Source organism: Phascolarctos cinereus, unplaced genomic scaffold (assembly GCF_003287225.1).
Source record: "Phascolarctos cinereus isolate Bilbo 61053 unplaced genomic scaffold, phaCin_HiC Scaffold_5;HRSCAF=322, whole genome shotgun sequence".
NCBI lineage: Eukaryota > Metazoa > Chordata > Mammalia > Diprotodontia > Phascolarctidae > Phascolarctos > Phascolarctos cinereus.
Window position 1 is genome coordinate 149,935,663 of NW_027555958.1, and position 27,181 is coordinate 149,962,843.

The 27,181-nt window shown below is 37.9% G+C and overlaps 1 protein-coding gene across 1 annotated transcript; it reads right to left on the reverse strand.

Annotated features, from left to right (window-relative positions):
* Positions 1-565: 565 nt before the first annotated feature.
* Positions 566-25,827, reverse strand: AMD1 (adenosylmethionine decarboxylase 1). Its single transcript, XM_021008084.2, is given in 10 exon segments — positions 566-2,839; positions 3,484-3,548; positions 3,551-3,638; positions 3,731-3,823; positions 3,925-4,069; positions 4,157-4,199; positions 6,595-6,697; positions 7,970-8,096; positions 9,247-9,333; positions 25,336-25,827. Coding segments are annotated over 10 exon segments (1,002 nt in total). The 5' UTR covers positions 25,446-25,827; the 3' UTR covers positions 566-2,698.
* Between the last annotated feature and the right edge of the window lie 1,354 nt (positions 25,828-27,181).

Consider the following 27,181-nt stretch of genomic DNA (forward strand, 5'->3'; position numbering starts at 1 on the left):
CAAAGATAAAGGTCCTGCTCTTGAGCTTACATTCAAACTGGGGAGAGTAAGATACAAGGGGAAAATATGATAGGCAAAGCAAGGAAATGTCCAGATAAAGTGAGCTGGCCTTCCCCTTGAAGGGAAGGATTACAAATGTTAAGAGATTAGGAAGAGGGGTCAAAAAGGGAAATCCATTCCAGGCCAGAGAGAAGGGATAAATAAAAGGCACTGATACGAGAAGAGGCTGGAGAAGACCATGGGTGGATTCTGTGTGGATGAAAAAATAGTAAACTGGAACTGCTGGGTGTGAATACCAGGATTGTCTATTCATGAGACAATGGGAGCTAGGATTCAGTCTATCAGATTGAGGGCTGAATCAAAGTTAAGGTAGTTGTAACAGGAATGAAAAGGAAAGGACAGATGTTGAAGATGCTTCAGGGGCAGAATAGCTCCATTTCCTGCATCAACTCTGAAAATTAAAACATCAAAGAATTTGGTTAACAGGGCCCTGGTTATTTTTAGGACAGTTTGACATAATATCATTTATATTTTTTTAAAAAAATCTCTGAATGTCACTAAACAATGAATTAAGCAAACTTTTATTGAAGCATTTAGTTTTGTGGTACAGATTTTTAAAATACATTTTAACTGATTAAAGTCCAACAGCATGAAGAGAGAAATTATGACACCAAAACTTCCCCTCTTCTAATCATACTAGATTAATTTAGATTAATATCCATTCAACAGCTTTCACTTATCTATCAGAGCCTTATGTTTTCATACTCATATAAATTTGTGCATTTTTCAACTAGTTAGGAAGGGATCTTCAGTATATCTTAAAAAAAAAATCAGACCTCAAGCCAACAAATGTTATCATCAAATCTCTTGGGAGACTGTTCAAGAACAAAATCCACCTGAATTATTGGTCCTCAAAAATATCAAGCACCAAAAACTTATCAGGTGCCACATTACTTACAGATTGCAGAATCAAACTGACCGAATTGGTAGAATGCTTCTTCAATGAAGCCTTTAGTCAATAACATGCTTAAAATAAAAGTCAAAACAGTGTTCCAACCACTTGATTACTAACCAAGTAGATTTCTTTAAAGTTTAGAAACACTAAAAAAAAGTGTTTCATTTATAAATACGGAGGGAACAAAACACCACTGCATCAATCCAGAAAGAGTCAAAACAAAATTGTGAGGACAAGAGGGAAATATCAAATTTAAGTTAATTTTGCTGGTCTCACAGCTTCTAAAATCCCAGTTATCTGCTGAAAATGCCAATTCCTGAAAGCCTGCATCTACTAGTCATCCATTAAATGACCATTTTTGAACATGCCTCATTTTTTATGAATAGCATTTTACTTCACTGTCTGTCCAGATAACCTAGACAGTTCTCACTTTGTGCAGTCATTCACTTAATGCCATCAAATCATGGTTAAAGGAATCACCACATTAATTAAGAGGAACAACAGATGAAGTCACAACACTATCAAATACAGCATAATAGTCTCATGCACCACAATATCACAGGACTTTCAGTCACAAGATAAAAAGGCATATTGATTCTGCTTGGAACAACAAAATTAGGTTAACAATATATTATAGTTTACTCACAATTAGGTTGAAATGGCTGCTAAGAAAAAAGTTATGGTGAATGATCCAAGCTGACTGGCATATCTAGTCTGGTAAATTCCATATCCTTTACACTAAATCTCCCTATTAAATTTGTTGATTTAAAGAAAAATATTAAGTGTTGAAGGTCTGTGGCCATACATTTGGTGCTCTACTAACTGTGGAGTATGGAAATGGCATAGTTACAGAGTTTTCACAATTCTGCCAATGCACTCTGAATCTTAACCAACACACACTGGAGAAAGTCTTGGTGCCCCACCCCCCTTCCCTTGCCAATCTACATGAAAGAGACCACCAAACCCACCTTGACCTGAATTAAGATTTGAACCAAGGTTTCCCCCCCAAAAGGTGAAAGGCTAATGTTAAACTCAGCGTAACAGTATACTGCTCATTTTATAAAGGGGAGGGGGAAATCACTGAGCTTAAAGAACTAAAAGATACAGGGAGCAAAAGTAATGTTCCAATACTCAAAATTCATATAATAAAGCAAAATCATCAGCTGTAATAATCATTAATTTTCTTAAGAAGGTAAAATTTCTAACTCCTCAAGTGCAAAGAAACGTTTAAGTAGGAATTAGTTTCATTAGAATTAATAGAGGAAAATGTGGTCTAGAAATTGGAAGAAGCCGCCCATAAAAAATATCTGGCAGCAATTTAACAGAACAGTCCCAGATGATTTAGGCTGAGGCCAACACCTAATGAGGACGAAAGCCTTGTCTGTGGGGAATTTTTGGTGATACCTGGAGAAAAATTACACCGTGCATAATCCTAATTGAATTGTTTTTACAAGTGTTGTAAAGTCTCATACAGTAAAAGTTTTTCTCTACATGCACTTCAAGTTCACAGCAAGAGTGGCATAGGATACCTAAACACAGAAGAGAGCAGTCATGCAAGATATCTAACTCCTTGATATAATAATGCATACAATTCAAAATGATAATACTATGATTACATCTAGGGCTTTCCGCAACTACAAGGTGGTGGGTATGGAAAGCATGGCCCCCTGTATCATTAACTAGAAAGCTGCCACCACCTTCTATTTGTGTTCTCTTTTTGCGTTTTTTCTTCATTTTTCTTAATCAACTCTGCTGCTGCTGCTGATTCTTAGCAAAACTGGTAAAAACGAAATTGTAATCATTGAACTGAGCAATCTGGCGATCAAGACGTTTAAACCCTTCAATCTTTTGGGCCGAAGAAAACACTGTGCGACATTTAGAACTCTGGCGGGGGAAAAAATTAAGAAACCATTTAGAATATACAAAAGTAAAAGTAGTTTTCAAGCAATACAAGCATTTTTTTTAAAACTCAGTCTTATGTTCTCATAAGGATTGTAATATAGGTTAGCTTCTTTTTTTTTTTTTTTGGTTTTTAGGCAATTGGGGTTAAGTGACTTGCCCAGGTTCACACAGCTAGTAAGTGTCAAGTGTTTGGTCTGAGGCCAGATTTGAACTCAGGTACTCCTGACTTCAGGGCCAGTGCTCTGTCCTCTGCGCCACCTAGCCACCCCTTATAGGTTAGCTTCTTAAAAGATACATTTAAACATGGTCATGAGATATCTTGGAACCTCACCAGGCTTGAATTATGTTGAGAAAAATAGGATGGTGATGAGACTCCACTATTAGTACTTATTCACTCTTAGAGATCTTATGATAGGTTTTTAGCTCTTTAAAAAGTACAGGATTGTTTATCTGAAGAAATATCACAGCTGTTGCTTCCACTTGCTACCTATCCAAAATATTATTTCTGAACCCAAATACTTTTTACTTCTAACAGAAAACACTAATTTCAAATAAATGGTATTCTTATTGAAATTAACTGCTCTCTACCCCAAGGTTAATATGTTAACAATAATAAAACATGTTACCTGATTTACAAAGAGGGTGGTCACAAATTTTCCAGGCTTGAAAACTTCCACTACTTTCCTGATCAGTCATCATAAGAAGTCTGACCTATGTTAGTTTCAAAGCTAACATAAGAAAATTCTGGTTCTGGAGTGATGTGAATAGTCCAATAAGTTCCCTTACAGAAAAAAAATACTTTTCTTTAATAACAGAACAGTTAAAAAATTAAGTGGCAAATGCTGACTACTCTGGCAAAGCAGAATAACTTACATCCGATTTCATTCCATTCATTGAATACCCACAAGGATTGAACATTGTAGCATCAATGACAGAACCTGGTATCAGGTCACGAATTCCACTCACCTAAAATTTTAAATCAGAAATTTAGACAATGATAAAAATAAGCAAGCAACATAAAAAAGGAAACTTAGTAACAACAACAACAACAACAAAAAGTAGCTTACACGAGTGACATCATTTGCAGTAACACCATCTTTCATGTAGAACTGGTCCATAACTGCTGGGTCAAGCTCACTCATCAGAATTTCCAGTGTCTGATCTGGCTGATTAATAACCCGACTCTCTGGAAAATCCAGAGTGTACAAGTACCTATAAAGACCAAAATTTTAATTTGCTAATGATGTAACTGACATAATTCTTTAAAAAAAAAAAGCACAAAATTATGCTTAGACGTACCAGCAATCAGAATTCATACGCCCCATACAATATGCTGCTCCATCTGTTGAGGAAGGAACAAAATTTTGAAATCCAATCCATGTTGGTAAGTCTTATTCCCATCTTTCTATAATTAATCTTGAAATAATTAGGCTCACACCCTTTATCTATCACAGGTTTACAGTTATCAGAGACAAAGAGCCATGAAAGAAAACATGTAAATAGATGCAAAGATACCCTCTGATCTCTATCATTCCTCTAATTTGATCTCTGTTATTCATGGCTACAGAAAAAGGACATGAATAAAACGAACACTATGAATAGGTTAGATATGGCCGAATTCCAAATGCTATAAAGAGGTCTGATTCATCTATATGGCATTGGTGGTGCCATTCTAAACTAAATAAAAATTTAAAGATACCCGAACTAACCAAGAAAGTATTTATTAAATGTCGACTGGGTGCCAGACACTATACTAGAAATCCCTGGCAAAGATTCACACCATATCCCCCCTTACCCACAATCAAAACCATCCTTGAACTCAAGGAATATATGTATATTCAAATGGAAAAGGAACATACATTAAAGATATCTAACAAAATATACAAAATATTCAAATATCTCAGTGCAGGTTTAAGCTACTAAAACTTAAAAGTATGCTACATTTTAAAGACACCTATATTTTATATAAATAAAACACAGAGGAAAAAGCGCATATAAAGCAAGCTGAGGGGGGAAGAATGGGTAGGGGATAGATGATGGGGGACTATAAATAGGACCAAGAAAGGCCTCATGCAAAAGAGTTAGTGTTTGAGCTGAACTTTGAAGGAAACCCAAGAATCTAAGAGGTGGAAGTGAGGTGGGAGAGTATTAGAGTTATAGGGAACAGCTAGTACAAAGGTACAGAGAAGAATTACTTCATCTGTCCAGTATGAATTTCACAGTAGGGGAAAACAGCTGGACTGGAAAGTATATAAAGGAAAATAACGTGGAAGAAAGTACAGAAAAGGGTTAACATGGGATTCAGGTTGGGGAAATTTTTAAATGCTCAACAAACATTTCTATTTGATCCAAGAGGTAATTTCTGTATATGTGTTTAAGTTTTATATCTATCTATCTATCTATCTATCTATCTATCTATCTATCTATCTATCTATCTATCTATCTATCTATCTCTATCTATCAAAAAGAGACCAAAATGGGAGTTGGGAAGGTGGGATGGAGTTTAGTGCCATGTACCTTAAAACATGAACTAGAACCTTTTTTTAAATATAACATAATATGAAACTGTAACAAATATCTCTCTTGGAAGATTCTATAATTTAAATGTCTAACCTAATTTTTGTTTGTGGGAGCAAGAGTATACCACCTGTGAATGGAATAGAGGCTTTAGCGATCAAGCACCTTTGGGCCTTAAGGTATTTATTCCCCCTTGCCTTCTTTTCTTAAGAAAAAAGATACTTCTCAATGACTTATACAACCACATCACAATTAAAAGTAACTTTCACCCACATTACTAAATTGATAATTTCATGACTTAAGAAGGCATTTGTGGTACAGTGGAAAGAGCCACAAATCAGGAGTTAGAAGGTCTGGATTCTAGTAAATCACTGTGCTTCTTTGGGCAAGTTACTAAAATTTTGGGGGCTTCAGTTACCTCATCTACAAAATAAAAGTGAATGGAATAGTTAAATCTCTAAGGTCCCCTTTTCTTAAGTATTTGATGATGTTCAGAAATCTAATTTCCCCATCCTTGTAATTCATACTAATTTAGAATGGCATAAAACAAGGTTTGAAAAAATAAAATGAAATACATATTTTCTTCATGTTTTATTTGATATTGTAGAAAGTATAACTAGTTCAGGGCAGCTAGGTAGCCCAGTGGATGGAGAATGGGCCCTGAAGTCAGGAGACCTGAGTTCAAATCCAGCCTCAGACCAAACACTTGACACTTACTAGCTATGTGACCCTGGGCAAGTCACTTAAGCCCAACTTAAAAACAAACCAATTGCAATCCTAAAAGTATGTGTAGTGGACAGAACGCTGGACCAGGAAGTAAAGACTGTTCAAATCCTATCTCTAACACTAAATAACTGTTTGACCATAGGCAAATCACAACCTTTGTGCTTCAGTTTCCTCATCCATAAAATAAGGCTATTAATTCTTAAGAGTATTTGATAATAACATGTAAAACAACTCCCAAACTTCAGGGCTAGAGATTGTCAGGTTACTCTGAATATGTATCCTGCTAAATTAAATAGTAGTAAAATTATCCCATATAGAGAAATCTATGGAACGAAAAATTTAGGTGTAGCTAATAAAAATCCTTAGAATTACTTCAATGGGGATATTTTCTGTTATTGGGTGCCGACCTTTGCAAAATTTCTAGAATTTTCTATAATTCAACACACATTAAGAAAAACTAAGTAAAATATATGCTTTGATTTAACTGAACTTACTTGGGAAAATTTCATTAAGGAATTCTACTTCTTCCTGGAAATTCCTGTGTGGGTACTCCTGGTGGGAAGGCTTCATGAAATTCTTACGAGAATAAAAGAAGCTCTGAAAAGCATAAATGCAAAATTTAATTAAAACCTCACATTAATGTTTCATGAAAATCTCAAACCATTTCACCAGAAATAATGCTAAGTCATACTGCTTTAGAAACAAAGTCTTATAAATTCCATTTCTCTCCTCCCCATAAGCTCCCAATCTAATTTATGTAATTATACTTAATTTTTTGGTACTTAAAAAATTTATGATACTTTTGATTCTTAAGCTCCTTGAGACCAGAAGGTTTATCCTGATTGCCTTCTTCTGGCCTTAAAGAATGTTGATGATATCTATAATTATTTCTGGATATTTTATTTAAAACAACAGTTTGTGATTAAAGCAAGCAACCTTTTCTTTGGGATAGAAATTTAAGCTCAGGAGGGGAGAGGAAGAAAATGAAATGGAATCAATGTTAATGCAAATGTGTGGTTTGAGGGTGGAGCAGGTATCTTGTTCCAAAGTAACTGTTGGATTGTTGAACCACACTTGACAAGGAACAACCATGTTCCCAGAACAGGACACTAATGTAAGCAGGGTTACAAAAGCCAATTTCACACACAGGAAATTAAGAAGAAAAAAACCCAACCCAATTTTCATGTCCAACCAACAACCCTAAAAATGTGTGCTGCTGATTCCCAAAGGATAAGAGAAATATGTTTGGATGACTTGGTCAAACATTGCACTTAAATTTAAAGAAATCATAGCACTCCCTTTTCTACTAACAGGTGGTCAAAGAGCATTATCTTTGTATTAAAGAACCTAATAAGATATCTGTCAATGAACATTAGCTGATCTAACAAGGTTTATCACTATTTTAATGACACAAAATGAAATATAAAAGCCAAGAATTACCATTAGTGTTGATGACCTTAGTAGAAATATAATTAGTGGAATAATTAATATCATCAGTGGAAAGAATTCTTCCTTCCACTAATCATATTAATAAAAACAGAAGATTATCATCCAAGCCCTTAACCAAAATTTTAACTATATAAAAGCCACTCTTTAAAAACTTTCCTGGAACCTACCAATAGCTTATTTTAATACTATGTTGTATGGAATACCCCTACCCACAAGAAATGTTCTTTCTACTACAAGAACACAAAGTAACTTCATGAAGGCATCCAAGAAATGGTTTTCTTTACTCTCAAACTCCCTATAATTTATATTACCTATGTTATTCATCTGTAAATATTCTACATAGCACTATTACTGACATTCAGATTTTAAAACCAGAATAAATATTTGTTCTAGAATGAAATTTTTTGGGGGTATACTTACTTGAATTGAGTCAAACCCACTGTACTCCCTAGCAAGCTCCAACAGGGGGACCAGTGCTTGCAGTAAGAGGGTGGTACCACATGTCTTCAAAATGAAACGTCTCTTGGAGACAAACATGCTACTCTCACTGCAGGTAGTAAGAAAAAAAACCCAAGACAACAGTTCAGAAGTTTAAATCATAATACAGAACATTAACAATAAAAAATGTCACATTAGGCAAGTACTTGTTGAGGGAAGAAACATTTTGTGCTCAAAGTTTTACACTCTAGATTTTGTCTACAAAGTGAAAAGTAGCATACAAGTGGCTTTTTAAAGACTAATTACCCATAAAGTAGTATTTGCATGTAAGATCACCTTGATGTAACGTGATGTAATACGCAAAACGGATTTGTTCATTAAAGTCAACAAATAATTCAGTACCTAACTAGGTATCCGGATTAGCATAATTTCTACAAATGAAAAAACAAGCAAATAAAACTAGCCATGATCTCCTTCTCCATATATTTATTATCCTCAAATGTGCTTGTGAACTCAGAAAAACCCACTTTTTGTACTTTCACAGTGGCAGAATTTTGGGGTTACTCAGGAGACCTTAACTTCTTTTCTCTATTTTGATAATCAACAGGGAAAGAGACTTGGGCTTATTTTGAATTGTACCTTAAAGAAACTGCTACTATGGAAAAGGGTGATTCGCCAAATTTCATTTACTTTTTATTGAGGAGGTGGTTCACTTAGTGAACGAACTACTATTTAGCTTTTAAATACAGGTATCCCCAAAAGTTCTAATGCAGTTTTAAGCTAATTAACCTTTGAAACCTTTATTTGACTACTCTAAGGTCTGGATCAACCAACAAGAAAAGCTTTCTAGTACAGGCTGAAAATCAATAATATAAATGTTACCAATCAACAACACTTACTTACTGCTTACTGTGTTGTTCATCACTGCTTTATACTAACATTTTGGTAATTTCAGTAATAAAATGTTAGTATAAAGAACTCATCCAAGTCCACCAGTTTTTTCATTTTAGTAGAGATTAAGTATATGTAATATATAATACCTAGCATTATATATAAGTATATATATAATATACATGTGTATATATAGGCATAAATAACCAAGATAGTTCTTAGAAATTTTTTTAATGGAAAGTAATCTTTAATACAGGATAGTCATACCTTAGCAATTCCTGTTTATATTGCAGCTTATGATTTAAGTGCTTCAGAACTAAAATGAGAAAGAATAACTATGTACTCTTTAAATAAAAATATAATTTTACCTGAGTACATAAGCTTCCTGCTTGTCAGTTTTTGTCACACTTATGATTAAACAATGCACATTCTCCAAAAGTTTGTCCCACTCAAACCTATTAAGAAAAATACACAATTAGTTTATATAACCTTAGTCTCTTGACTCCCCGCTAACACATATCATAGAAATTCATCTCTTACAATTAGGTAGGGGACTGTACCATCAATTTTCTTTCTAGTACCCAAAATCTAAATCTGGGCAACTGCAGTTCAAACAATGCCAACTAATATACTGATCATTGTTTGACATTCATGTAGTTGTAGCCAAGTTTCCTTATTTGGCTCTTGCCAGAATTTTTTTTTTTTTAAATTCTAGTCCTATACACCACCCTTTGAAAGTAATATGAGGCTGTTTTATCTATGAAAATATGTTCAAGTGTACTTTTCACAATAAGCAGTCTCCATGATACAGTATGCAAAAGGGAGCCACCTAGTTTGAAAGCTCCACTAGTTAGTGTATACTCTTATGGAGTTCAAAGATGGAAAGTTCCCAAATATGCCACATAGTTCATAAAACTTTCCTGTTTTGACAAAGAATTAGAAATAAAAGTAAATACTGATTAACTACTAATACTAACTAAATGGTAGTATACAAATATGAAGAAATGATGAATATCAAGAATTCAGAAAAGGCGTGGGAAGATATAAATGAGGTAAGCAGAACTAGGAAAATATTATACACAATACTGTGTAATTACTAATAATGATAAGCATAGCCCAAAAAGATGAGAAAATTACTCTTTTCTCCTTTCTTTGCTACTCTGGAGAACCAAATACGAATACAAAATATTCCTTATATCAATATGAAGTGATGGACTCATGGTACTGAATGAGGTTTTTTTTTTTAAGAGAATTTGTTCTTCCCAACTGCCCAAACTTGGGGGAGGGGAGAAGCTGAGAGGGTATGATAGCTTTACTAATAAAAACATCTAGTTTTTTGTGTTGATTTAATTTCACCAAATTAAACTAGTGACTAGTGCCAAAGGTAGATATATAACCAAATGCCAAAAAAAGAAAAGAAAGAAAGAAAAAACCACCATAGAAGTGTAGTTCTACTTTAAACAATGGGAAAATAACCTTCAACCTAGCACAGTGCTAGGACCAGCCTGAAAATCATGGTAAAAGCATAATTTAATGAATATAAGTCTCACTACAAAAATTAAGATTCCTTGTTTTAACTGAGGTTGATTATTTTATATTGACCAATTAAAAGTAGGTGACTGTTTTATGAAAAAGCAAAGAGTCAAATTTTAACTGTTTTACTCTAGAAATGTCTTTATTGATACCATGGACACACCCCCTTTAAAAAAAAAAACCTCAAACAATTTTACAGTTCATTTCCATCCTCTTACAATTAAATATCTAAACATTCCTCCACCAGAGACAGTTGAGGTGTTATATTCAAAAACATTTCGGATTATGTGATGAAAAGGATTTTAGATAAAGATCACCTAAGGGCAGGGAGTTCTTAACTTGGAGTCTATGAGGTCTTAAAAAAAAATATTGATAACTACATTTCAATATTACTTTTCCCTTTTGCAGTCCTGGGTCCCTGATACAAACAGAAAAAAGGTTAAGAACCCACAACATGAAGAGCAACATGTACCTGTACCAGAATCCCCTCTATGATATTTAAGCAGTCATCTAAGCTTAGACCTTGGAGACCTCCAGAGATGAGAAACCCATGGAAGTCCTATTTAACTGCCCCTGATATCTCTATTATGATTAGGAAGAGCCAAAAATCTGTCTCTACAGTTTCCAACCTAATATTCTCAGTTCTTTCTCCTGAGGACAAAATGAACTAGTTTATTCCCCAACCACAATATTGCTTACTTCCTATACTGCTCCCTAGCTTTAGAGGCCAAGAGGTCATTATATTCCTAGCTTTTTTCCCCTCTTATTGCTTTGTGTAACTGGAAGAGAAGATAATAAACCTGCTTCCCAGCTGCCAAGTCAGACAGACCAGGCCTGTCTCTCCTTCCAATTAATTAGTATGTCTTCCCTTCCCTGAGGCACTCACTACTTTTTTCACACCTCAGCACTACATTTGTCAATAACCCCTAGCCAGAATAGTAAATACCAACCAGGTGCCTGGACTCCAATGTTACCCTACCCAGAAAATTTTAGATTTGGGCTTTGTTTTCCCTCTTCTATGCCTTACCAACCCCAAAGAATATAATGCTAGTATGTCTGCCTCTGTAACGATGACTTAAGGAAATGAAGACTTTCCAGTCCAGTTTTAGAGAAGACTTTCCAATTGTTTTTCAGTTGTGTCCTACTCTTTGTGATTCCATTCCATTTGAGGGTTTCTTGGCAAAGACAATGGTTCCCGACCCTTGTACTGGAGTGATTTGCTATTTCCTTATCCAGCTCATTTTAAAGATGAGGAAACTGAGGTAAACAGGGTTTAACAGGGTCATACAACCAGTAAGTGTCTGAGGAAGATGAGAAGGCCCAATACCCTTACTACACCACCTAGCTCTCTTAGAATTTATCTTTACGCCAGCATTGAAGATAAATTCTTACTCAAATGTTGCTGAATGGTTTGTACTTGCAATAACATTGTTTACTATTTTTCACTCTACAGCTACATTTAGGTTTTACGGCCCATACTAGGAACATGACCATTTTTTATAACATAATTCTCTAGGGAAAGGTCTTCCATAGAACTGAATTATAAAAACTTGAAATGCACAGCATTTTCTTTTAAACCTGGATGAACTGGATGTTTTCTAAGGAAAGGCAATATGGAATAGTATAAAAAGTTAAGGATTTTGAATCAGGCTTTCCAAAACACAATAGCTATGAAATTCTAAACCTTTCCCTAGTGTGTGAAATGCTGTGAAGACACGATTACTGTGAAGGAAGAACTTTGCAAACCTTAAACTACTACATAATGTGAATTTTTATAGTTATTAGAAAGCTTACACTCCATACTTCTACAAAAGAACATAATTATATTTTTTCTGGCCTTTTAAGAAATTAAACTGATACTATGCATACCATGCACTGTAAATCTACATACAAGTACTGTACTATTTACTAGAAGATATTCCTTATATTACAATATAAGGATATTAAAACTCAGAAAGAGTTCTATCTGACTTGTTCAAGGTGAGACAGGGTAGTAAATGGCAAAACTGGAATTTGAACTCAGATCCTTTCATTGCACACTGCTTCCCCCTATTGCCTATGTGCTATTATAGAGGGCAACAGGCACTTAAATGGAATGGAATAAAAAAGTCAAAAATAGAACCGAAGCATTAATAATTAAAACAATCTATTTTTTTTACTGGACCCCCAAGCAGACCTATCAATAATGTTCTCTCCTTCTCTCCATACACAGTTTCACTCTAAGGCCAAATTAGTAACTTTATGCTGTTTGCAAGAATGATATAGAAGACATTTCTTGGCCTTAAAAGATGATACTTAGGGGAGGAGGGGGAGGGAAGGAAGGATGATAAGTGGTATGAACAAGGTAATTTGGTTTGGTTTTTTTTGTTTGTTTGTTTTGCTTTTAGGCAATTGGGGTTAAGTGACTTGCCCAGGGTCACACAGCTAGTAAATGTCAAGTGTTTGGTCTGAGGCCGGATTTGAACTCAGGTCCTCCTGACTTCAGGGCCGGTGCTCTATTCACTGCATCACCTAGCTGCCCCTGAACAACGTAATTTGAAAGAAGAGTGTTTCAGAGCTTCAGAGGAAGTGATATTTAAGCTTAGCAGTGAAAGAAGAAAAGAATTCAGAGTAAGATTGAGGAAGTACATTCCAGTGTATAAGGCAGAGGCAAAATAGTGTGGGGCAACTACTAGGAAATGCCTTTTGTTTGAAACAGCTTGTGTAAAAAGAGAGTAATGTAAACAAAACAAATACAGGAAGATTGATTGGGTGCTGTTATGACAAGAGCGGAGGGTAGATCTAATACAAGGCTACAGATATATTTTATCTTAGAAGCAATATTTTGCGTTGGAGCCTAGAAAAGGCCATTTCTGTCCTAGGATGAACAGAAAGTTCCATTTTAAAATATGATCTAGAAACAATTTGTCAAGTAAATGGTCAACTGTTCTGAGTTTCAACAACTTGTTTAACTTCACAAGAACACTATGACGCGAAAACACACTCCACTAGAAATTGTTCACCACGACAGTTCCACTGTTGTCACATGTATGGAAATTGGGCGCCAATGTAAAGAGTATATAGTATCCATGCTAATACATTGTTGGTGGAGCTGTCCATTTTGGAAAGCAATTTGGAATTATACAAACAAAGTGACTTAAATGTCCATACCCTTTGAATCAGAGACTCCATTGCTAGGGCTTGTACACCAAAGTAAGCCAACAAGGAAAAGTCCCCACATTAATCCAATGCTGGTGGAGTTGTGAACTGACAACTATGTACATGCTGGAGGTGACAGGAAACCACCACAGTAGGGGTGGGTGGTGGGTGGAAGTGACATAGTCAGACCTGTGGTTTAGGAAGATCCCTTGACAGCTCAGGGGAAGATGGACTTCTGATCCACTTGGTTAAAAGAGAACTGTAGTCAGTTCTTGGTAACTATTGACTTGATAAAATAATATATTTACTGAGAGGACTAGACTTATAGTCAAGAAATATCTAGGTTCCTAATTGTGTCTCTGATACTTACTAGCTTCATGACCAGAGACAAGTCACTTGACCTCTACCAGACTCAAGTTCTGAGAAACATGCTTTGTATACCTAAGAACACTATCTAAATGTGAGTTATGGAGGCAGCTAGGTGGCGCAGCGGATAGAGCCCTGAAGTCAGGAGGACCTGAGTTCAAATCCAGCCTGAGACACACAGTATTTCCTAGCTTTGTGACTCTGGGCAAGTCACTTAACCCCAATTGCCTCACCAAAAAAAAAAAGTGAGTTATTAAGAAATTATCTGCTAATGTTTTAATACCTTTGTATATCAATGTACCTTAGATTCAACTTATACACAAGATTATTAAGGATATTCTACATATAACACATTAAGTATAGAGATAAAAAACTCAAAGAAAGCTGCTCATGCCACCATGTTCGTGCCATACAAGATTATCACTGTCGCATGAACTATCTTGGATACATTACGTTTAGAAAAAACTTAAGCTAAAATATTTAAAGCAACACCAATGAAGTGGGCTGTAGATCAACTGACCTCCATGGTTCCTTCCAATCTTATGATATCAAAGTAGATGCCACTTTAAATGACAGAGTGTCACAGGGCTCTGCAACTATACCTGTCTCATATCTGAAAAGCAATTTTAATAATGTATGAAAAGCACTACCATAATATATACTGGGCTCAGATTCCTTAAGAACCTAGCCAACAGCTCACAAATGTTCAGATTTCTTAAGAGTCTGGACAATATGGCAGATCTTTAATAAACCTTGTCTCTGGCTGAAAGAAGGCTTGGGTTGAATTCTTTCGAGCAGGACCCTTGCTCTCAATATTTTGGGGTCCCAGCACCCCTAAAGCTCTAGTCCTCATCAGCATGAGTAGCTCGCCCAGGAATCCCTGATCCCAAACAACTGGCTCAACTGGCTCCTACATTTCTGAGGGAACACAGGGAGGTCTGGTGAATAGAGGGAAAAGGGAAATAATTGACTCTTATAATATATACTGTTTTAGAGGAGTATGAAAGATGCTATGCTTTGGAAGGGAAATATTTTCCTGAAACACACACACACAAGTTGCAGTGTTTCAGACTGTTGATCAAAAAACTAATTTCTAACTGACTGTTGCTATTCCTTAATCCAAGCCACTTCTGTTCTGGGCAGCAGCTCTTTGACTTTACGTGGATTTAAGTACAGATCCATGGAAGTTAAAATGCTGTTGTGGGGAATACTGAGAAACCTCAGCTCTTTAACTGGGAAAGCTTTTTTTATTTCAAAACTTTTTTGCTAAAAGGTTTTTTGGCATAGGTTGTGGATTCCTTTAATGTAAATCATTAATGCTGTAAAGCTTGAGCAATGACGTAGTCAAGTATGGAATGAGTTCCGGGAAAGTTAATGCTGAGGTTTCAATTACTATATTTGCAACTACTGGTCCTCAGCCTTTACTGCAAATTTCTTTTAACCGTAAAAATCTTGGTTTCAATGTCTTAAGTGCTGTATAAAAATTGCAGAATGATTGCCAGATTTAAATTTAATTTCCAATGCTTTAGTACAACTATCAAATTAACCTGTCTTTCAGTAACAAATAAAATACCATTTAGTGACAAAATTTTCACATGTAAACTTACTCTATTAAAGAAATGAACAATTTATGTTCCTTACACCTTGTGTCTAACTGCACTTCATAAATTCACTGTTTTTGTGACTACAAGAGACCCAAAAGGATGGCTTATTTAAAAAACTATACTTTGACAAGATCAACCTAGTTTTTTCTCCCCTAGGTAATTTGCAAAGTGCCTTAAAATATGAAGTGACAAAGTTATTGACCTGTCTTCAGATCACTTCAAGAAACAAACAAATCACAAGTAATTAGATGTTTGTATTGGCACATAATTAACATGTGGAAGTCCTTTCTGTAGTCTGCACATTCAGCATTCTACCCCTGCCCAATCAGTCAGAAATGTCCTTTACTTAATCAGCAAAGTACTAAAATAAGTGCTTCATTCTCATTTGACAGGAGGAAAGAGGCTCACAGGTTAAGGGCCTGTCTTTATACAGCAAAAGACTTGAATTGGAGGTGGGGTTTAAAGTCAGGTCTCCTAAAGTCCAGCCTTCAAAAAAGCCAGCAGTTTCAATGATTTACTAAAATCTCCTCTTTCATTTCCTGCAACTTAAATCTTAAACTCATATCCTAAAATAGATTACTTGAGGTGGAACTTCTGATACGACCCAGTGTAAATTGCTCACATTGTAACAGGTAAGAAATTGACCCTGGAGTATTCTTTTCACGGGAAAAATTGAACATGCACAACTTATATACAAAGTGATACAGTGAACATACAAAATTGCTTATAACCTTTCATGAAAATGGCAACATGAATTTAAGGTACTGATATTGAGATTAATTTATAATCTTTAAAGGTATAACTTAGTAAATGATTCACCTCTTGATATTTTTAAAATTTAGATGGCTGCCCTTTTCTGTGAACTAAAGTAGGTTACAAAAGCAGAATGAATTCACTTCAACATACACAAATCCAGTTCATGAATCAAAAAATCTCTGAACAGGTCAATTTGCTCTTTGCTTCAGCTTATTTTCAGAGGTACTTGAAGATCAGCCTCCCAAGCTGAATTCACTCCCCCATTCAACAAATATTTATTCAGTTACTATGTATAGAACAAACATGTTAGTGCTATGGAGGTCATTTAATCGGGTCATAATATATGCACATACATACAAAATTAAACAACACAAAAGTATATTCTACACTGGTATAATGGGGGTGTGGGGAGACAGTTGTACTAGTTGATCCCAGTTTCCCAAGAGGCAGCCCCCCAAGCCTTCAAAATACTAATCATACTTCATTGAAGCCCAAACTTTTAAGTAAATGAAACCTATCCATTTTACATACGTACATTCCTAGGGGGAATAAGAGATACACAAACCAGTTATTTCAACACTTCAACTTAACATTTCAATCACTTCCCACAGTATAAAATGCAGGATATCAGGCTCCAAGTTAATTAGCTTACAAAGAGGAGGAGGGAGAGGGCAGCACAAATTACAGTCTCAATTATCCTATCAATAAAGATCTGAAAATTATCAAATACTTTTCTATTACAGACTACCCACCCTTCTAAAAGTTGCCCCAGGTTGAATGTACTCAAAAACATGCTGTTTTTCTGGTCCGCATTTATCTGGGTGAAAAAAAAAAAGTAGAGAAATCAATTCACCTCTAAGGCTGAAACTGACAATGCTCAATATCAACAGAAAGTATTTGTTGACGATCTGAAAAAAAAAAAATCCCCCACTGAATTTGGCATACCATGTTCAGATGACAAACTACTGAAAGAAAGAATAATTCCCTCATCTTCTTAAAACTAAGACTGGTTCCTGAATACATTCTTCAACCTAACTACTTTAAATGTGGTAGAGAAATTCCTAATTACAATAATTTTGTAAAAAATTGTTTTGTAAGTTTGAAGAGCAGATTCAGGTTAAGCAAAGTCACACACTGAGTAAAGTGGAATGGAGGTTACATAATTTAATTCCACTCCATACTGTTTTAAAAAATGAGAAACATCATGCCTCTTAACCTTTCTGGATTAAGATTCTACAACGAATTGGCATCAGAATCAGGACTGTGACTTGGTTCTCTGAACTTCCCGTCAAATATAATCTTCTTTCCATTATACAATAATGGACCAACCCACAGTTCCTTTATATTACCCATATCTCCAAGGTCTCTATACCAGGGGTGACAGCGTATATCTTCTCACTATTACACACAAGTGTTCCACCTCCACAAACCACAACACTAAAATTCCTGACAAGAACGAACCTCTCAACCCGAACCTCTCAACCCTTTCAAGTTATTTCTCCCTGAACCTTAAGCCAATATAGTCTCCATTCTCATGGAAACTTCTAGGCCCTGTAGTCTTCACAGGCTCTTGGATTTCTTTGGCTCCACTTTATTCCCTTAAAAAGTTCACTCTCAATCAGTTCAACTTTAACATTGTCCTCAACAATTCTGAGTCCCTATGTTAGCCAATGTCAAGTGGACCCTTCACTGCTGCATTCCAATCCAGCAGAAGCAAAGGATATTTACTCCACAGTTCCTTCTGTTGATACATGTGTACTACAAATTGTAAATCCAAGTACAAATTTTTGGTAAAGACAACTCTGTCCACAATGGATGGCCTTATACTTCACTGAAAAAAATCAAGGCTATCCCCAAAATTCCACATCACCTCAGCACCACATCCCAGGACTTTTTCCATAAAGATCAATTCCTCTAACTTGTTACGCTCTCAATCCCAAATCTTAGCCAAGGTCCTTCGTAGCTACCTTCAAAAACATGTCCAAATCTTTCTGCTTAAAATGTCCATGCCATTTAACCTCATGGCATTTACAGGCCCCTCCTAGGCCAATAAGATAAATCCTCAAACTTACCAAAATACTTATTGCAGCACTTTTTGTGTTAGCAAAGAACTGGAAAAACAAAGTAGACATCCACTGATTGAAGAATGGCTAAACAAGCTGTTGAATGTATGGGAATGTTAATGGTTATGATATTACTGAAATGATGAATATGATGAATACAGAGAAGCACAGATTTACAGGAACTGATACAGAATAAGGGCAGAAGTAAGCAAAGCCAAGAAAATACACAGATTACAATAATGTAAACCTAAATAACTACAAAACAATTAAAAATGAATGCTGCAAAATTATAAAGAACAAGAGAATAAGCATAGATCCAAAGAAGAGATGCAAGAACACACCTCCCTTTTTTTTGCAAAAGAGAGAGGTTCACAAAGGTGGAAAAACTGCTTAATTTTTCAATGTACTGATCAGTATTGCTGCCTGCTTTTCTTTAAATTTTGTTTTGTTCTGTTCTATGGAATGGCTCTCTGGGAAGGTAAAGATACAGAGGGAAATTTAGACAACGTATAAACAAAAGACTATCAACAAAAACTTATTTTTGTAAGCTGTATGAAATGGAGGAGAACACTCCTTTATTTTGTGTATGGAAATGGTTTTTTTGTTTTGTTTTATTTTGAAATTCAGAATAATGCCGTTCAGTTGTGTCAGACTCTTCATTACCCCATTGGGATTTCTTGGCAAAGATACTGGAGTGGTTTGTCATTTCCTCCTCCAAGGTCATTTCACAGATGAGGAAAACTAAGGCAAATAGGATTAAATGACTCGCCCCGGATCACACAGCTGGTAAGTGTCTGAGGCTGCATTTGAACTCAAGTCTTCCTGACTCCAGGCCTGGCATTCTATCCACTGTACCACCCTAGCTGCCCTTCAGAATAATCCCAAGGTGTTCCCACAACCCAACCCTGATAAATTACCTTCACTATATACTATCCCCCTTTTCCAAGCACCTGACCTATAAATATAAGCTTACTGTGTTCCTCCTTTTCACAGGTTGTATAGTCCCACTGACTGCATTTTCTCACCTTTAGTTCACTTCTTAACCCCCTTGTATTTTCAACTAAAACTACTCTCACCAATGTCAGCAAATATCTTCACTGCTAGATTCAGAGGCCTTTCCTCAGTCCTCATCCTTCTGGATATGATCTCCTTCCTCTGGGACACTACTTTCCATGGTTCTCCTTCTTACCTGGGGCTCCCTTTCTTTTCAGTCCATTCCTTCCCCTCCATTCACCTTTTTTCTCAGGGTTCAGTCCTAGGGCTTCTGTCCATATTCCTTACTAAGTCAATCTTATCAGATCTGGTAGAACTCAACTATTCTCATATCTCTATACGAATACCTCCAAATCTTCTGGTCTCAATCCCCCAAGTCCAAAATCTCCTACTTGGACATAACCACCTGCAAGTTCCATATGTTTATCTCAAACTCAGCAAGTTCAAACAGAATTCATTATCTTCCCTCCTAAACACATCCCTTTCCTTCTAATTTCCTTATTTTTATCAATGATGTCACTATTCTCCAAGTCATCCAGAACTTCTCTTTGACATTTAAAGGCCCTTCATATTATGACTCTAGACTTTATTTTTTTTTTAAAAGAGGCTCTTTACACACCACACAGGATCTCATTTCCTACCTCTATGCCTTTGCAAAGGCAGCCCACAATCATGGGCTTGACAGCTGATGGCACAAGTGCATAAGGCATTACAACCGGAGCCTCCCCTCTGAGTTCAAATGTGGCCTCAAGACACTTACTAGCTGTGTGACCCTAGGCAAGTCACTTAACCCTGTTTGCCTCAGTTCCACATCAGTAAAATGAGCTGGAAAAGGAAATGGCAAACCGAATATTTTTGTCAAGAAAAGCCCAAATGGGGTCATTTCCCTCACCCTTACTCACTCCCCTTCTTTTGATACCACTCTTCTTGTTCAAAAATTACCCTGGGACCTTGGGCCATAGGATTATGGATTTCAGGCTGGAAGGGAATTTAGAGGTCACCTAGTCTAATCCTTTCATTTTATAGATGAATTGAGCCTTAGAGATGATGTTAAATGATTTATTTAGCTAAGGTCTGGAGAGAGCTCCAATTCGAATCCATGTCCTCTGACTCCAAATCCAGTGTTCTTTCCCAATGGACCTCAAGGCAAATGCTGAATCAAATTACAACAAAATCCATACAACACTTTCCAAACTCTGGGCAATGATAATTCTTACTTAAGGCTACATAATTTGACAAACACTAACAGCACTATATAGCTAGTGTAACAACTCAGTAAAGTAGGTAATGCAAACATAAATAGGTAAATTAGGTGGCGCAGTGGATAGAGCACCGACCCTGAATTCAGAAGGACCCAAGTTCAAGTCCCGCCTCAGACACATAACACTAGCTGTGTGACTTTGGGCAAGTCACTTAACCCCATTGCCTAGCCAAAAAACAAAACCAAACCAAAAAAAGGTAAATTATAAATATCATTCCACTTCACAAATGAGTTAACAGCCTCATAGAGGTTGAATAACTTTCCCATGATCACAATAACCTTCAACCTGACTCTGCTCTTTATAGTCAAATATAACATTTTCAATTCAACATATCGATGGACAGACATCTATGGTTATACAATTTAACCAGCAGTACAATGATTCCACAAACATTTTTAGAGTTCCTAAAAGCCACTTTAATTCATATACTTTAATTCCATAGACATGGATAGAAATATCATTCAAGCTCACCACATTTTATAAGTGACATAAATTTTCTTGGAGCCTCCTTTTCTTTTTCTTTAAATTTTTTTTTATTAATTTATTTTGATTTATCAACAATCACTTCCATATGCTTTTGAGTTGAAAATTTTTCTCCCCATTCCTCCCTCCCACCCTCTCCAAGACTGGCACACAATCTGACACAGGCTTTACATTTACATACCCATTAAACATATTTTCACATTAGTGAAGTTGTAAGTAAAAATTAAAACCAATAGGAGGAACCATCAGAAAGATGAAACAAAACTCAACAGAAGGTAAAAATAAGTGATAGCGATTCGACTTCCGTAGTTCCTTCTTTGGATGTGGACAGCATTTTCCATCCTGAGGCCTCTGGCGATGTCTTAGATCCTCATAATGTTGGAGCCTCCTTTTCGAATAACTCAGAAACCATATTTGTCTTCTTTACTCAAGTTTCACCTTCTTAACCACTTGACTAGATCGCTTAAACTAGGACCGAGTTAATAAAAACCCACATTCAAATTATGAATTAAGCCTAATAACCAAAATCTGTTCTAATTTTTCATTAAAAAGATGAATTTATTTATTCACTACAATATTAACCTACAAGCATGTCACAACTTGTTTGGTGCATAAGAGATACTCTAAAACTTGTTAAATACTAAAGACTAACAAGGTAGATGGGAAACATGCCAGTAGAATGATACTATTTTGTAATCATCATTCTCTTTTTACACACCCTGGAAAATTTTACTAAGACAATTTACTTCTTTAACGATACTCCTCAGCCTTCTCGGCTTATACTTCCATGGCCTAGGGTCAGAATTTCATTATGGCATCTACATACATATTCCACCCCCACCCCCCATAAAGTAAGGTTAAGTAGCCAGGCTAGTATATAACTAACAAAAATCTTTTGTCATACTATTTAAATTTATAATATAGGTTGAGTAGCAATTTAGTGAAGTTTAAAAGCCTGCTGAACCTGGAAGTTCAGGTCAGAGAGATGAGAAAGTAAAAACTAGGTTAGTGGGCCTGTGAGTGAACGCATGCAGGCATGCACTTGGGTTTAACAAATGCTTGTTAACTGACTACCAGTTGTTTTAGAAACTGATTGGGAGTGTCTCAGAATATATCAATGAGGCTCTTCACCAAAAAACATGCCCAAACTACTTTAAAAAAAAACCCACTTCATTCCACAATTTCTAAGCAATATAATATAAAAGGATTCCACAGTTGTCTTTGAGTTTCACAAGCTGCTTTACAACTGTACTCAGCTGGATCAGCCATATATTTTTCCCAAATTGGTAATCCTATTGCTTCCAGAGTCTAGAAAAATGGTTCTACAACAAACATCTGAGGGCTCTAGAAAGATTCAGGGGTTTGCCCACTTGCCTGCATAGCTAATAAGTGTTGGGGCACAGACTTGAATCCATTCTCCTAATGCATTTTCTTGAGAAGTACCCCAACAGCCAACTGAAAGGCAACTTGGTATCACAGTGACAACAGCACTGAACAAAAATGTCATAAATCTGGGTTACAATCCAGCTCGATCTTCCACTATGAAACCTTAGTTATATATAAACAAATCACTTCACCTTTGTGGGCCATTTAGACTAGATGATTTCTAAGGTCTCCTTTTCATATTCAAGTTCTGTGATCTAGGAGATAGATGTAACTAATAGCTTCTTGGGGGAAAAAAGTTTCATGGTCCAAAATAAGGGCCTTTCTTATTCTTTCTTGTACGATGGGGTCTCCTCGGGCAGTCTGGTGAAGCCTATGAATCCCTTTCTCAATGTTTTTAAATGCATAGAACAAAATAGTATTACAAAGTAAACCAGTTATTTTGAAATATAGTTTCCAAAAAAGCTTCAAAAAAAAGTTCACGGACCTAGATTAAGAATCTTTGCACTATAAATTAACTCTACTCTTTCTCCAAGGTTTCCCTCAAAACAAAGATCCTACAAAATGTGCTAATCTATCAGGTGATCCTTTCACAGGTAGTTAAATTCTACACTAACATCACAAACCTTCACTAAAGGATAATTCAATATATAAACTATTCATGTCAACGTGCTTCAAATTCTATGATTCTAAATTTACCTATCACCTTGTGAAGGAAAAAAACACCTTTACAAAGACTAAAACATAGCTCATCCATAAAATTCTTCTCCAAGGAACTATCTGAATTATGGGGGAAATGTTCAATTTGTTGGCCAAGGAAATCTGTTGTTATTCCGTAGTTAAAATTTCTGTAACTCACTTCCATTTAGTTACTGTTCTCGAATAACTGTTTTTCTTTAGACACTTCTAACCACTCAGTTTTATTAATCACTATGGACACATACATAGGGAGGTTTTGTCATCTCTTTTTAAGTTGCTTTTTAAGCAACCCTGAGGTTAAAAGTCTTAAGCATCACACAAAACTTAGGAAGAGCCAATGTATTTGTAGTCACAAAGAAAGCCCAGAAATCCTTCAGATTTTATTGCTGGAAAACGAGCTACAAATAAGTGCCTAAAATGCCTCCGTAGCACCTCCTAGTTTCCCCTAAACCCCGGGTTGCTCTTTATCAGAGGATTATAAGGCTGAGCGGCAGCCAACATTCTTCAAAATTCCATTGGCTGACAGCCTTAGGGCCCAACATTCTGCCTACCCTAAAAGCTCTCATTGGTTCAACTTTTCAATGAAGAGGAGTCTGCTAGACGATAAGGCAGAGCTAAGAACCTCACGTGTAATCGTAGTTATGGCCACTGGGGCGGGGTGAGGAGATATAAGGGGTGCTGCAGAGAAATGAGGGGAAGGAAAGAAACAGCACGTTGGACCTCTGGAGACATTAGGTCGCCCGACTCTAGGTCAAGAGCAATTTCTTTCAGTTACCTTTCATTATTACCACCTTGCATAAAATACAGGCCAGGATTTCCAATACTGCCATTGTTTAAAGAAAAAAAAAAAGGAAATAATTAGAGCCAGTTTCTGAATTAACCTCCAAAGAAGCCTCCAGTCGCCATCCAGGAAATGAGTTTCTGAAAAAGCCTCTGGCATTGGTTCTGTGCCCTCAGGTGCAGGGAGCCCGGGGCCCCAGATCTCCTTGACCGCTTAAGGCATTAGGTAGTATATAAATACGTTACTCACAGAGCATTATGTCCCCAGGCAGAAATAATTGCGGGATGGCCATCTATCCTATTAAGGCTGCATACTGCTCCCCATGCCCCCGATCTCACAGGCTCAAGTAACAGGTTATACTATACAAGGTCAGAAGAGCCTCTAACCAGTACTTCCCCTACTAACCTACACTCTGGGGCCGTCATGCCCGTAGGGGCAGCCACCCACCAAGAGCAGCTGCACACCAGCCTCGATGGCAAAGACGGATCTCCCAGGCCGGCAGGCCGCGTAGGCCATGCGCTAGGCCGGAGGTTTTTTGGTGCAGAGCATTTCAAGGCGACAGCGGCGCCCCCCTTCCCCGCCCCCCATCAGAGGCCGCCCGGGACACTGCGACACCGCCGCCTCCCACTCACTCCCCAGCACAAGAAGCCAGCCAGTAGGGACCCGATTAGTACACAGGGGGGAGGCCTCGGGAGGCGGGTTTTTATGGCGGCTCCGCAGGAGGCTTGCTTAAACGAGACCCGTCTCCAAGGAGGAACCAGGAGGAATTCCCCTTCCTCCCAGCAGCGGCGGGAAGAGCCTGTCTGCCCTCTTCCCCAAACTACACTAGGGGTTGAGGAGAGCGGTGGTGGTGGTGGGAATAGCTGGACCGAAGTCACCTAACGCAGACAGAAGAGCCGCCCGAGATAGAGCCCCAGCCTTATTAGGCTCGAGCGGACGGCGCCGATCACACCTGACCCAGGAGGAGAGAGTAGGAGACCAAGCCACAGACCTGCTCCCCCCCTTCTCTCCCCGTCCCTCCCTCCAGGCGGGGGCGGCGCCCAGTAGCCCGGATGGGTGAGCATTCCATTCCTTAATCACCTGAAGCCCGCGCTCCCCCACCCCACCCCCGGCCCGCGGAAGGACGTTACCTGAGCGCGGCCGGCACGAGGCAGAGGCCCCACCGCAAACAGCGCTCCAGTCCCCTTCCCCTACCCATCTTTATCTTCATCACCACCACCACGAAAAATTAGAGCGCCGACTACCGAACACAGGATTTTACCACCTGACGGCGGGCAGCTAGTCCCCGGCCCTCTCAACACCACTGCCCCACTCCCTTCCTTCAACCCCCTAGCTCGGCCCGCTAACCGCTTATCCCGTGCTTCCAACCCCTCAGCCCCCCACGCGCAGCCCCGACCTTGGGATGGTGCGGAGATCCCCAGATCCTTTGCTCTCGTCTGGCTGCTGCCGGGAGAACCAAACCTCCAGCAGCTTCTCGGTCCCTTCGAAGAAGTGTGCAGCTTCCATCACTGTGAGACAAGCGAACAACCAACAACCACAGAAAATCAACTAAATTAAATCTCTTCTCCCGCCGCCGCCGCCTCCGCCGCTGCGGGTTGTTCCTGCTGCTTCTTTAAAGTTCAGGAGGTTTTTTTGTTTCTTTTTTTTTTTTGCGTGCGTGTGGTTTTTTTTTTGCTTCTGTTATAATTTTATATTAACTTTTTTTAAAAAAAGATTAATAAAATTTTTCCCGGCTTTTTTTTCTCGTGCGAAAGTTAAACGTGAGTCTGTTGGAAATAGAGGCAGATGCTGTTCAGTCTCTTTTACTCCGCTAGTTCCCGTTACAGAGAAGAGCATAGAGCGAGCGCTAGCTAATGTCGCCGGCCATACTGTGTAAGCGAGGGCGCTGCGTGAGCAAGTCCCTTATATAGCCCCTCGCCCCGCAGGGTCAGGAAGTGACGCATACGGCCCCGCCCCTCCCGCTCATAGCACCAGCCGACTGTCAATCATTTGCCGTCTTAGGTTGGGGGCGGGCCTCCCGCGCGCGCCGGAAAGCAGTTTGCCTGGTCAATCTTTTGCCATGGCTCCCTCGAGCCGGAGGTGCTAAAGGGGAGACCGCGTTTGCACTTAGCTGGGGAGACTAAATCGGGGTGTAAAAGGGAGAGCCTAGGCAAGAGTTGGAGAGGAGGACTCGTCTCTGACTGCCGAGCTTTTAAAAATTCAGCTAGCGTGGGCGGGTCCTTGTCCCGGAGATGGGCTGGGCTGGGCGGTGTGCAGGGCGGTGCAGGGCTGGGCTGGGCTCCGCTGCGGGGGAGCTGCTTGTTCCCTTTTCCGTGGAGTGTACATGGTCGCCCATGCTTCTGATTGACCTGGCTATTCTTCTCAGACTATTTTTCCGAGGCAAAAAAAATAAAAAAGGAAGCATCCACTGTTTTAAAACTCCACACGTCGTCCCTGACGCATGCACTTGCAAAGAGTGGGAGAACAAGGCATTCGCTTCATCTTTTGCTCCAGCCTTAGCCTTGCGGACGAATAGGAATGAATTCGTATAGCTTTTACACAATAGGCAGAAGCTGTTGGGTTTTTGCTTTTTTTTAAAAAGGGGAAAGAAACGAAGTGTGGCGCCCAGCCCTGGAGGGCTCTGGGTCTCCCGCCAGCAGCGTCCATTAACCTGTTTTTGCATTAGAAAAAGCTTAATCTAAGCCTCGTGAGTTTGTGGACCTTGGAGCCCCTGCAGCTGGCAACTTCATGCCTCAGTGGGTCAGATTTTTAAGAATAGGAATTTGTACTGCAGAGGTATTCCTTTCACCAAATCGAAAATTACTAAATACAAATACGACATTAACTTTATTGGTAAATCTAATGTCTGATTTGTTTCTCACAAATTTCAGCCAACTGTAAAATGATCTATGGGAAGAGGGGCGTTGGCACCACGTCTCAGAATTCAGCAGGTATCTTAATAAATAGAAAACACAGTGTTCTAGAATAGGTCAACTAGGACTATTAAGAAATACATCATTGTTGAGAGGACCAATTCAAATAAAATGAATATATGACTGACAATGGCAAGACAAAGTTACCTCCTACCTTGTCTTGCCATTGTCAGTCATATATTATATTCATTTTATTTGAATTGGTCCTTTCAACAATGTCACAGTGAACCTTAGCCTTATTTTTTATTTTGTACTTGGGAGAACTTGGAAGATTAAAAAATGTATGCCATTTGAAGATAAATGTGTAATGAGACAAAATAAATTCCTCTT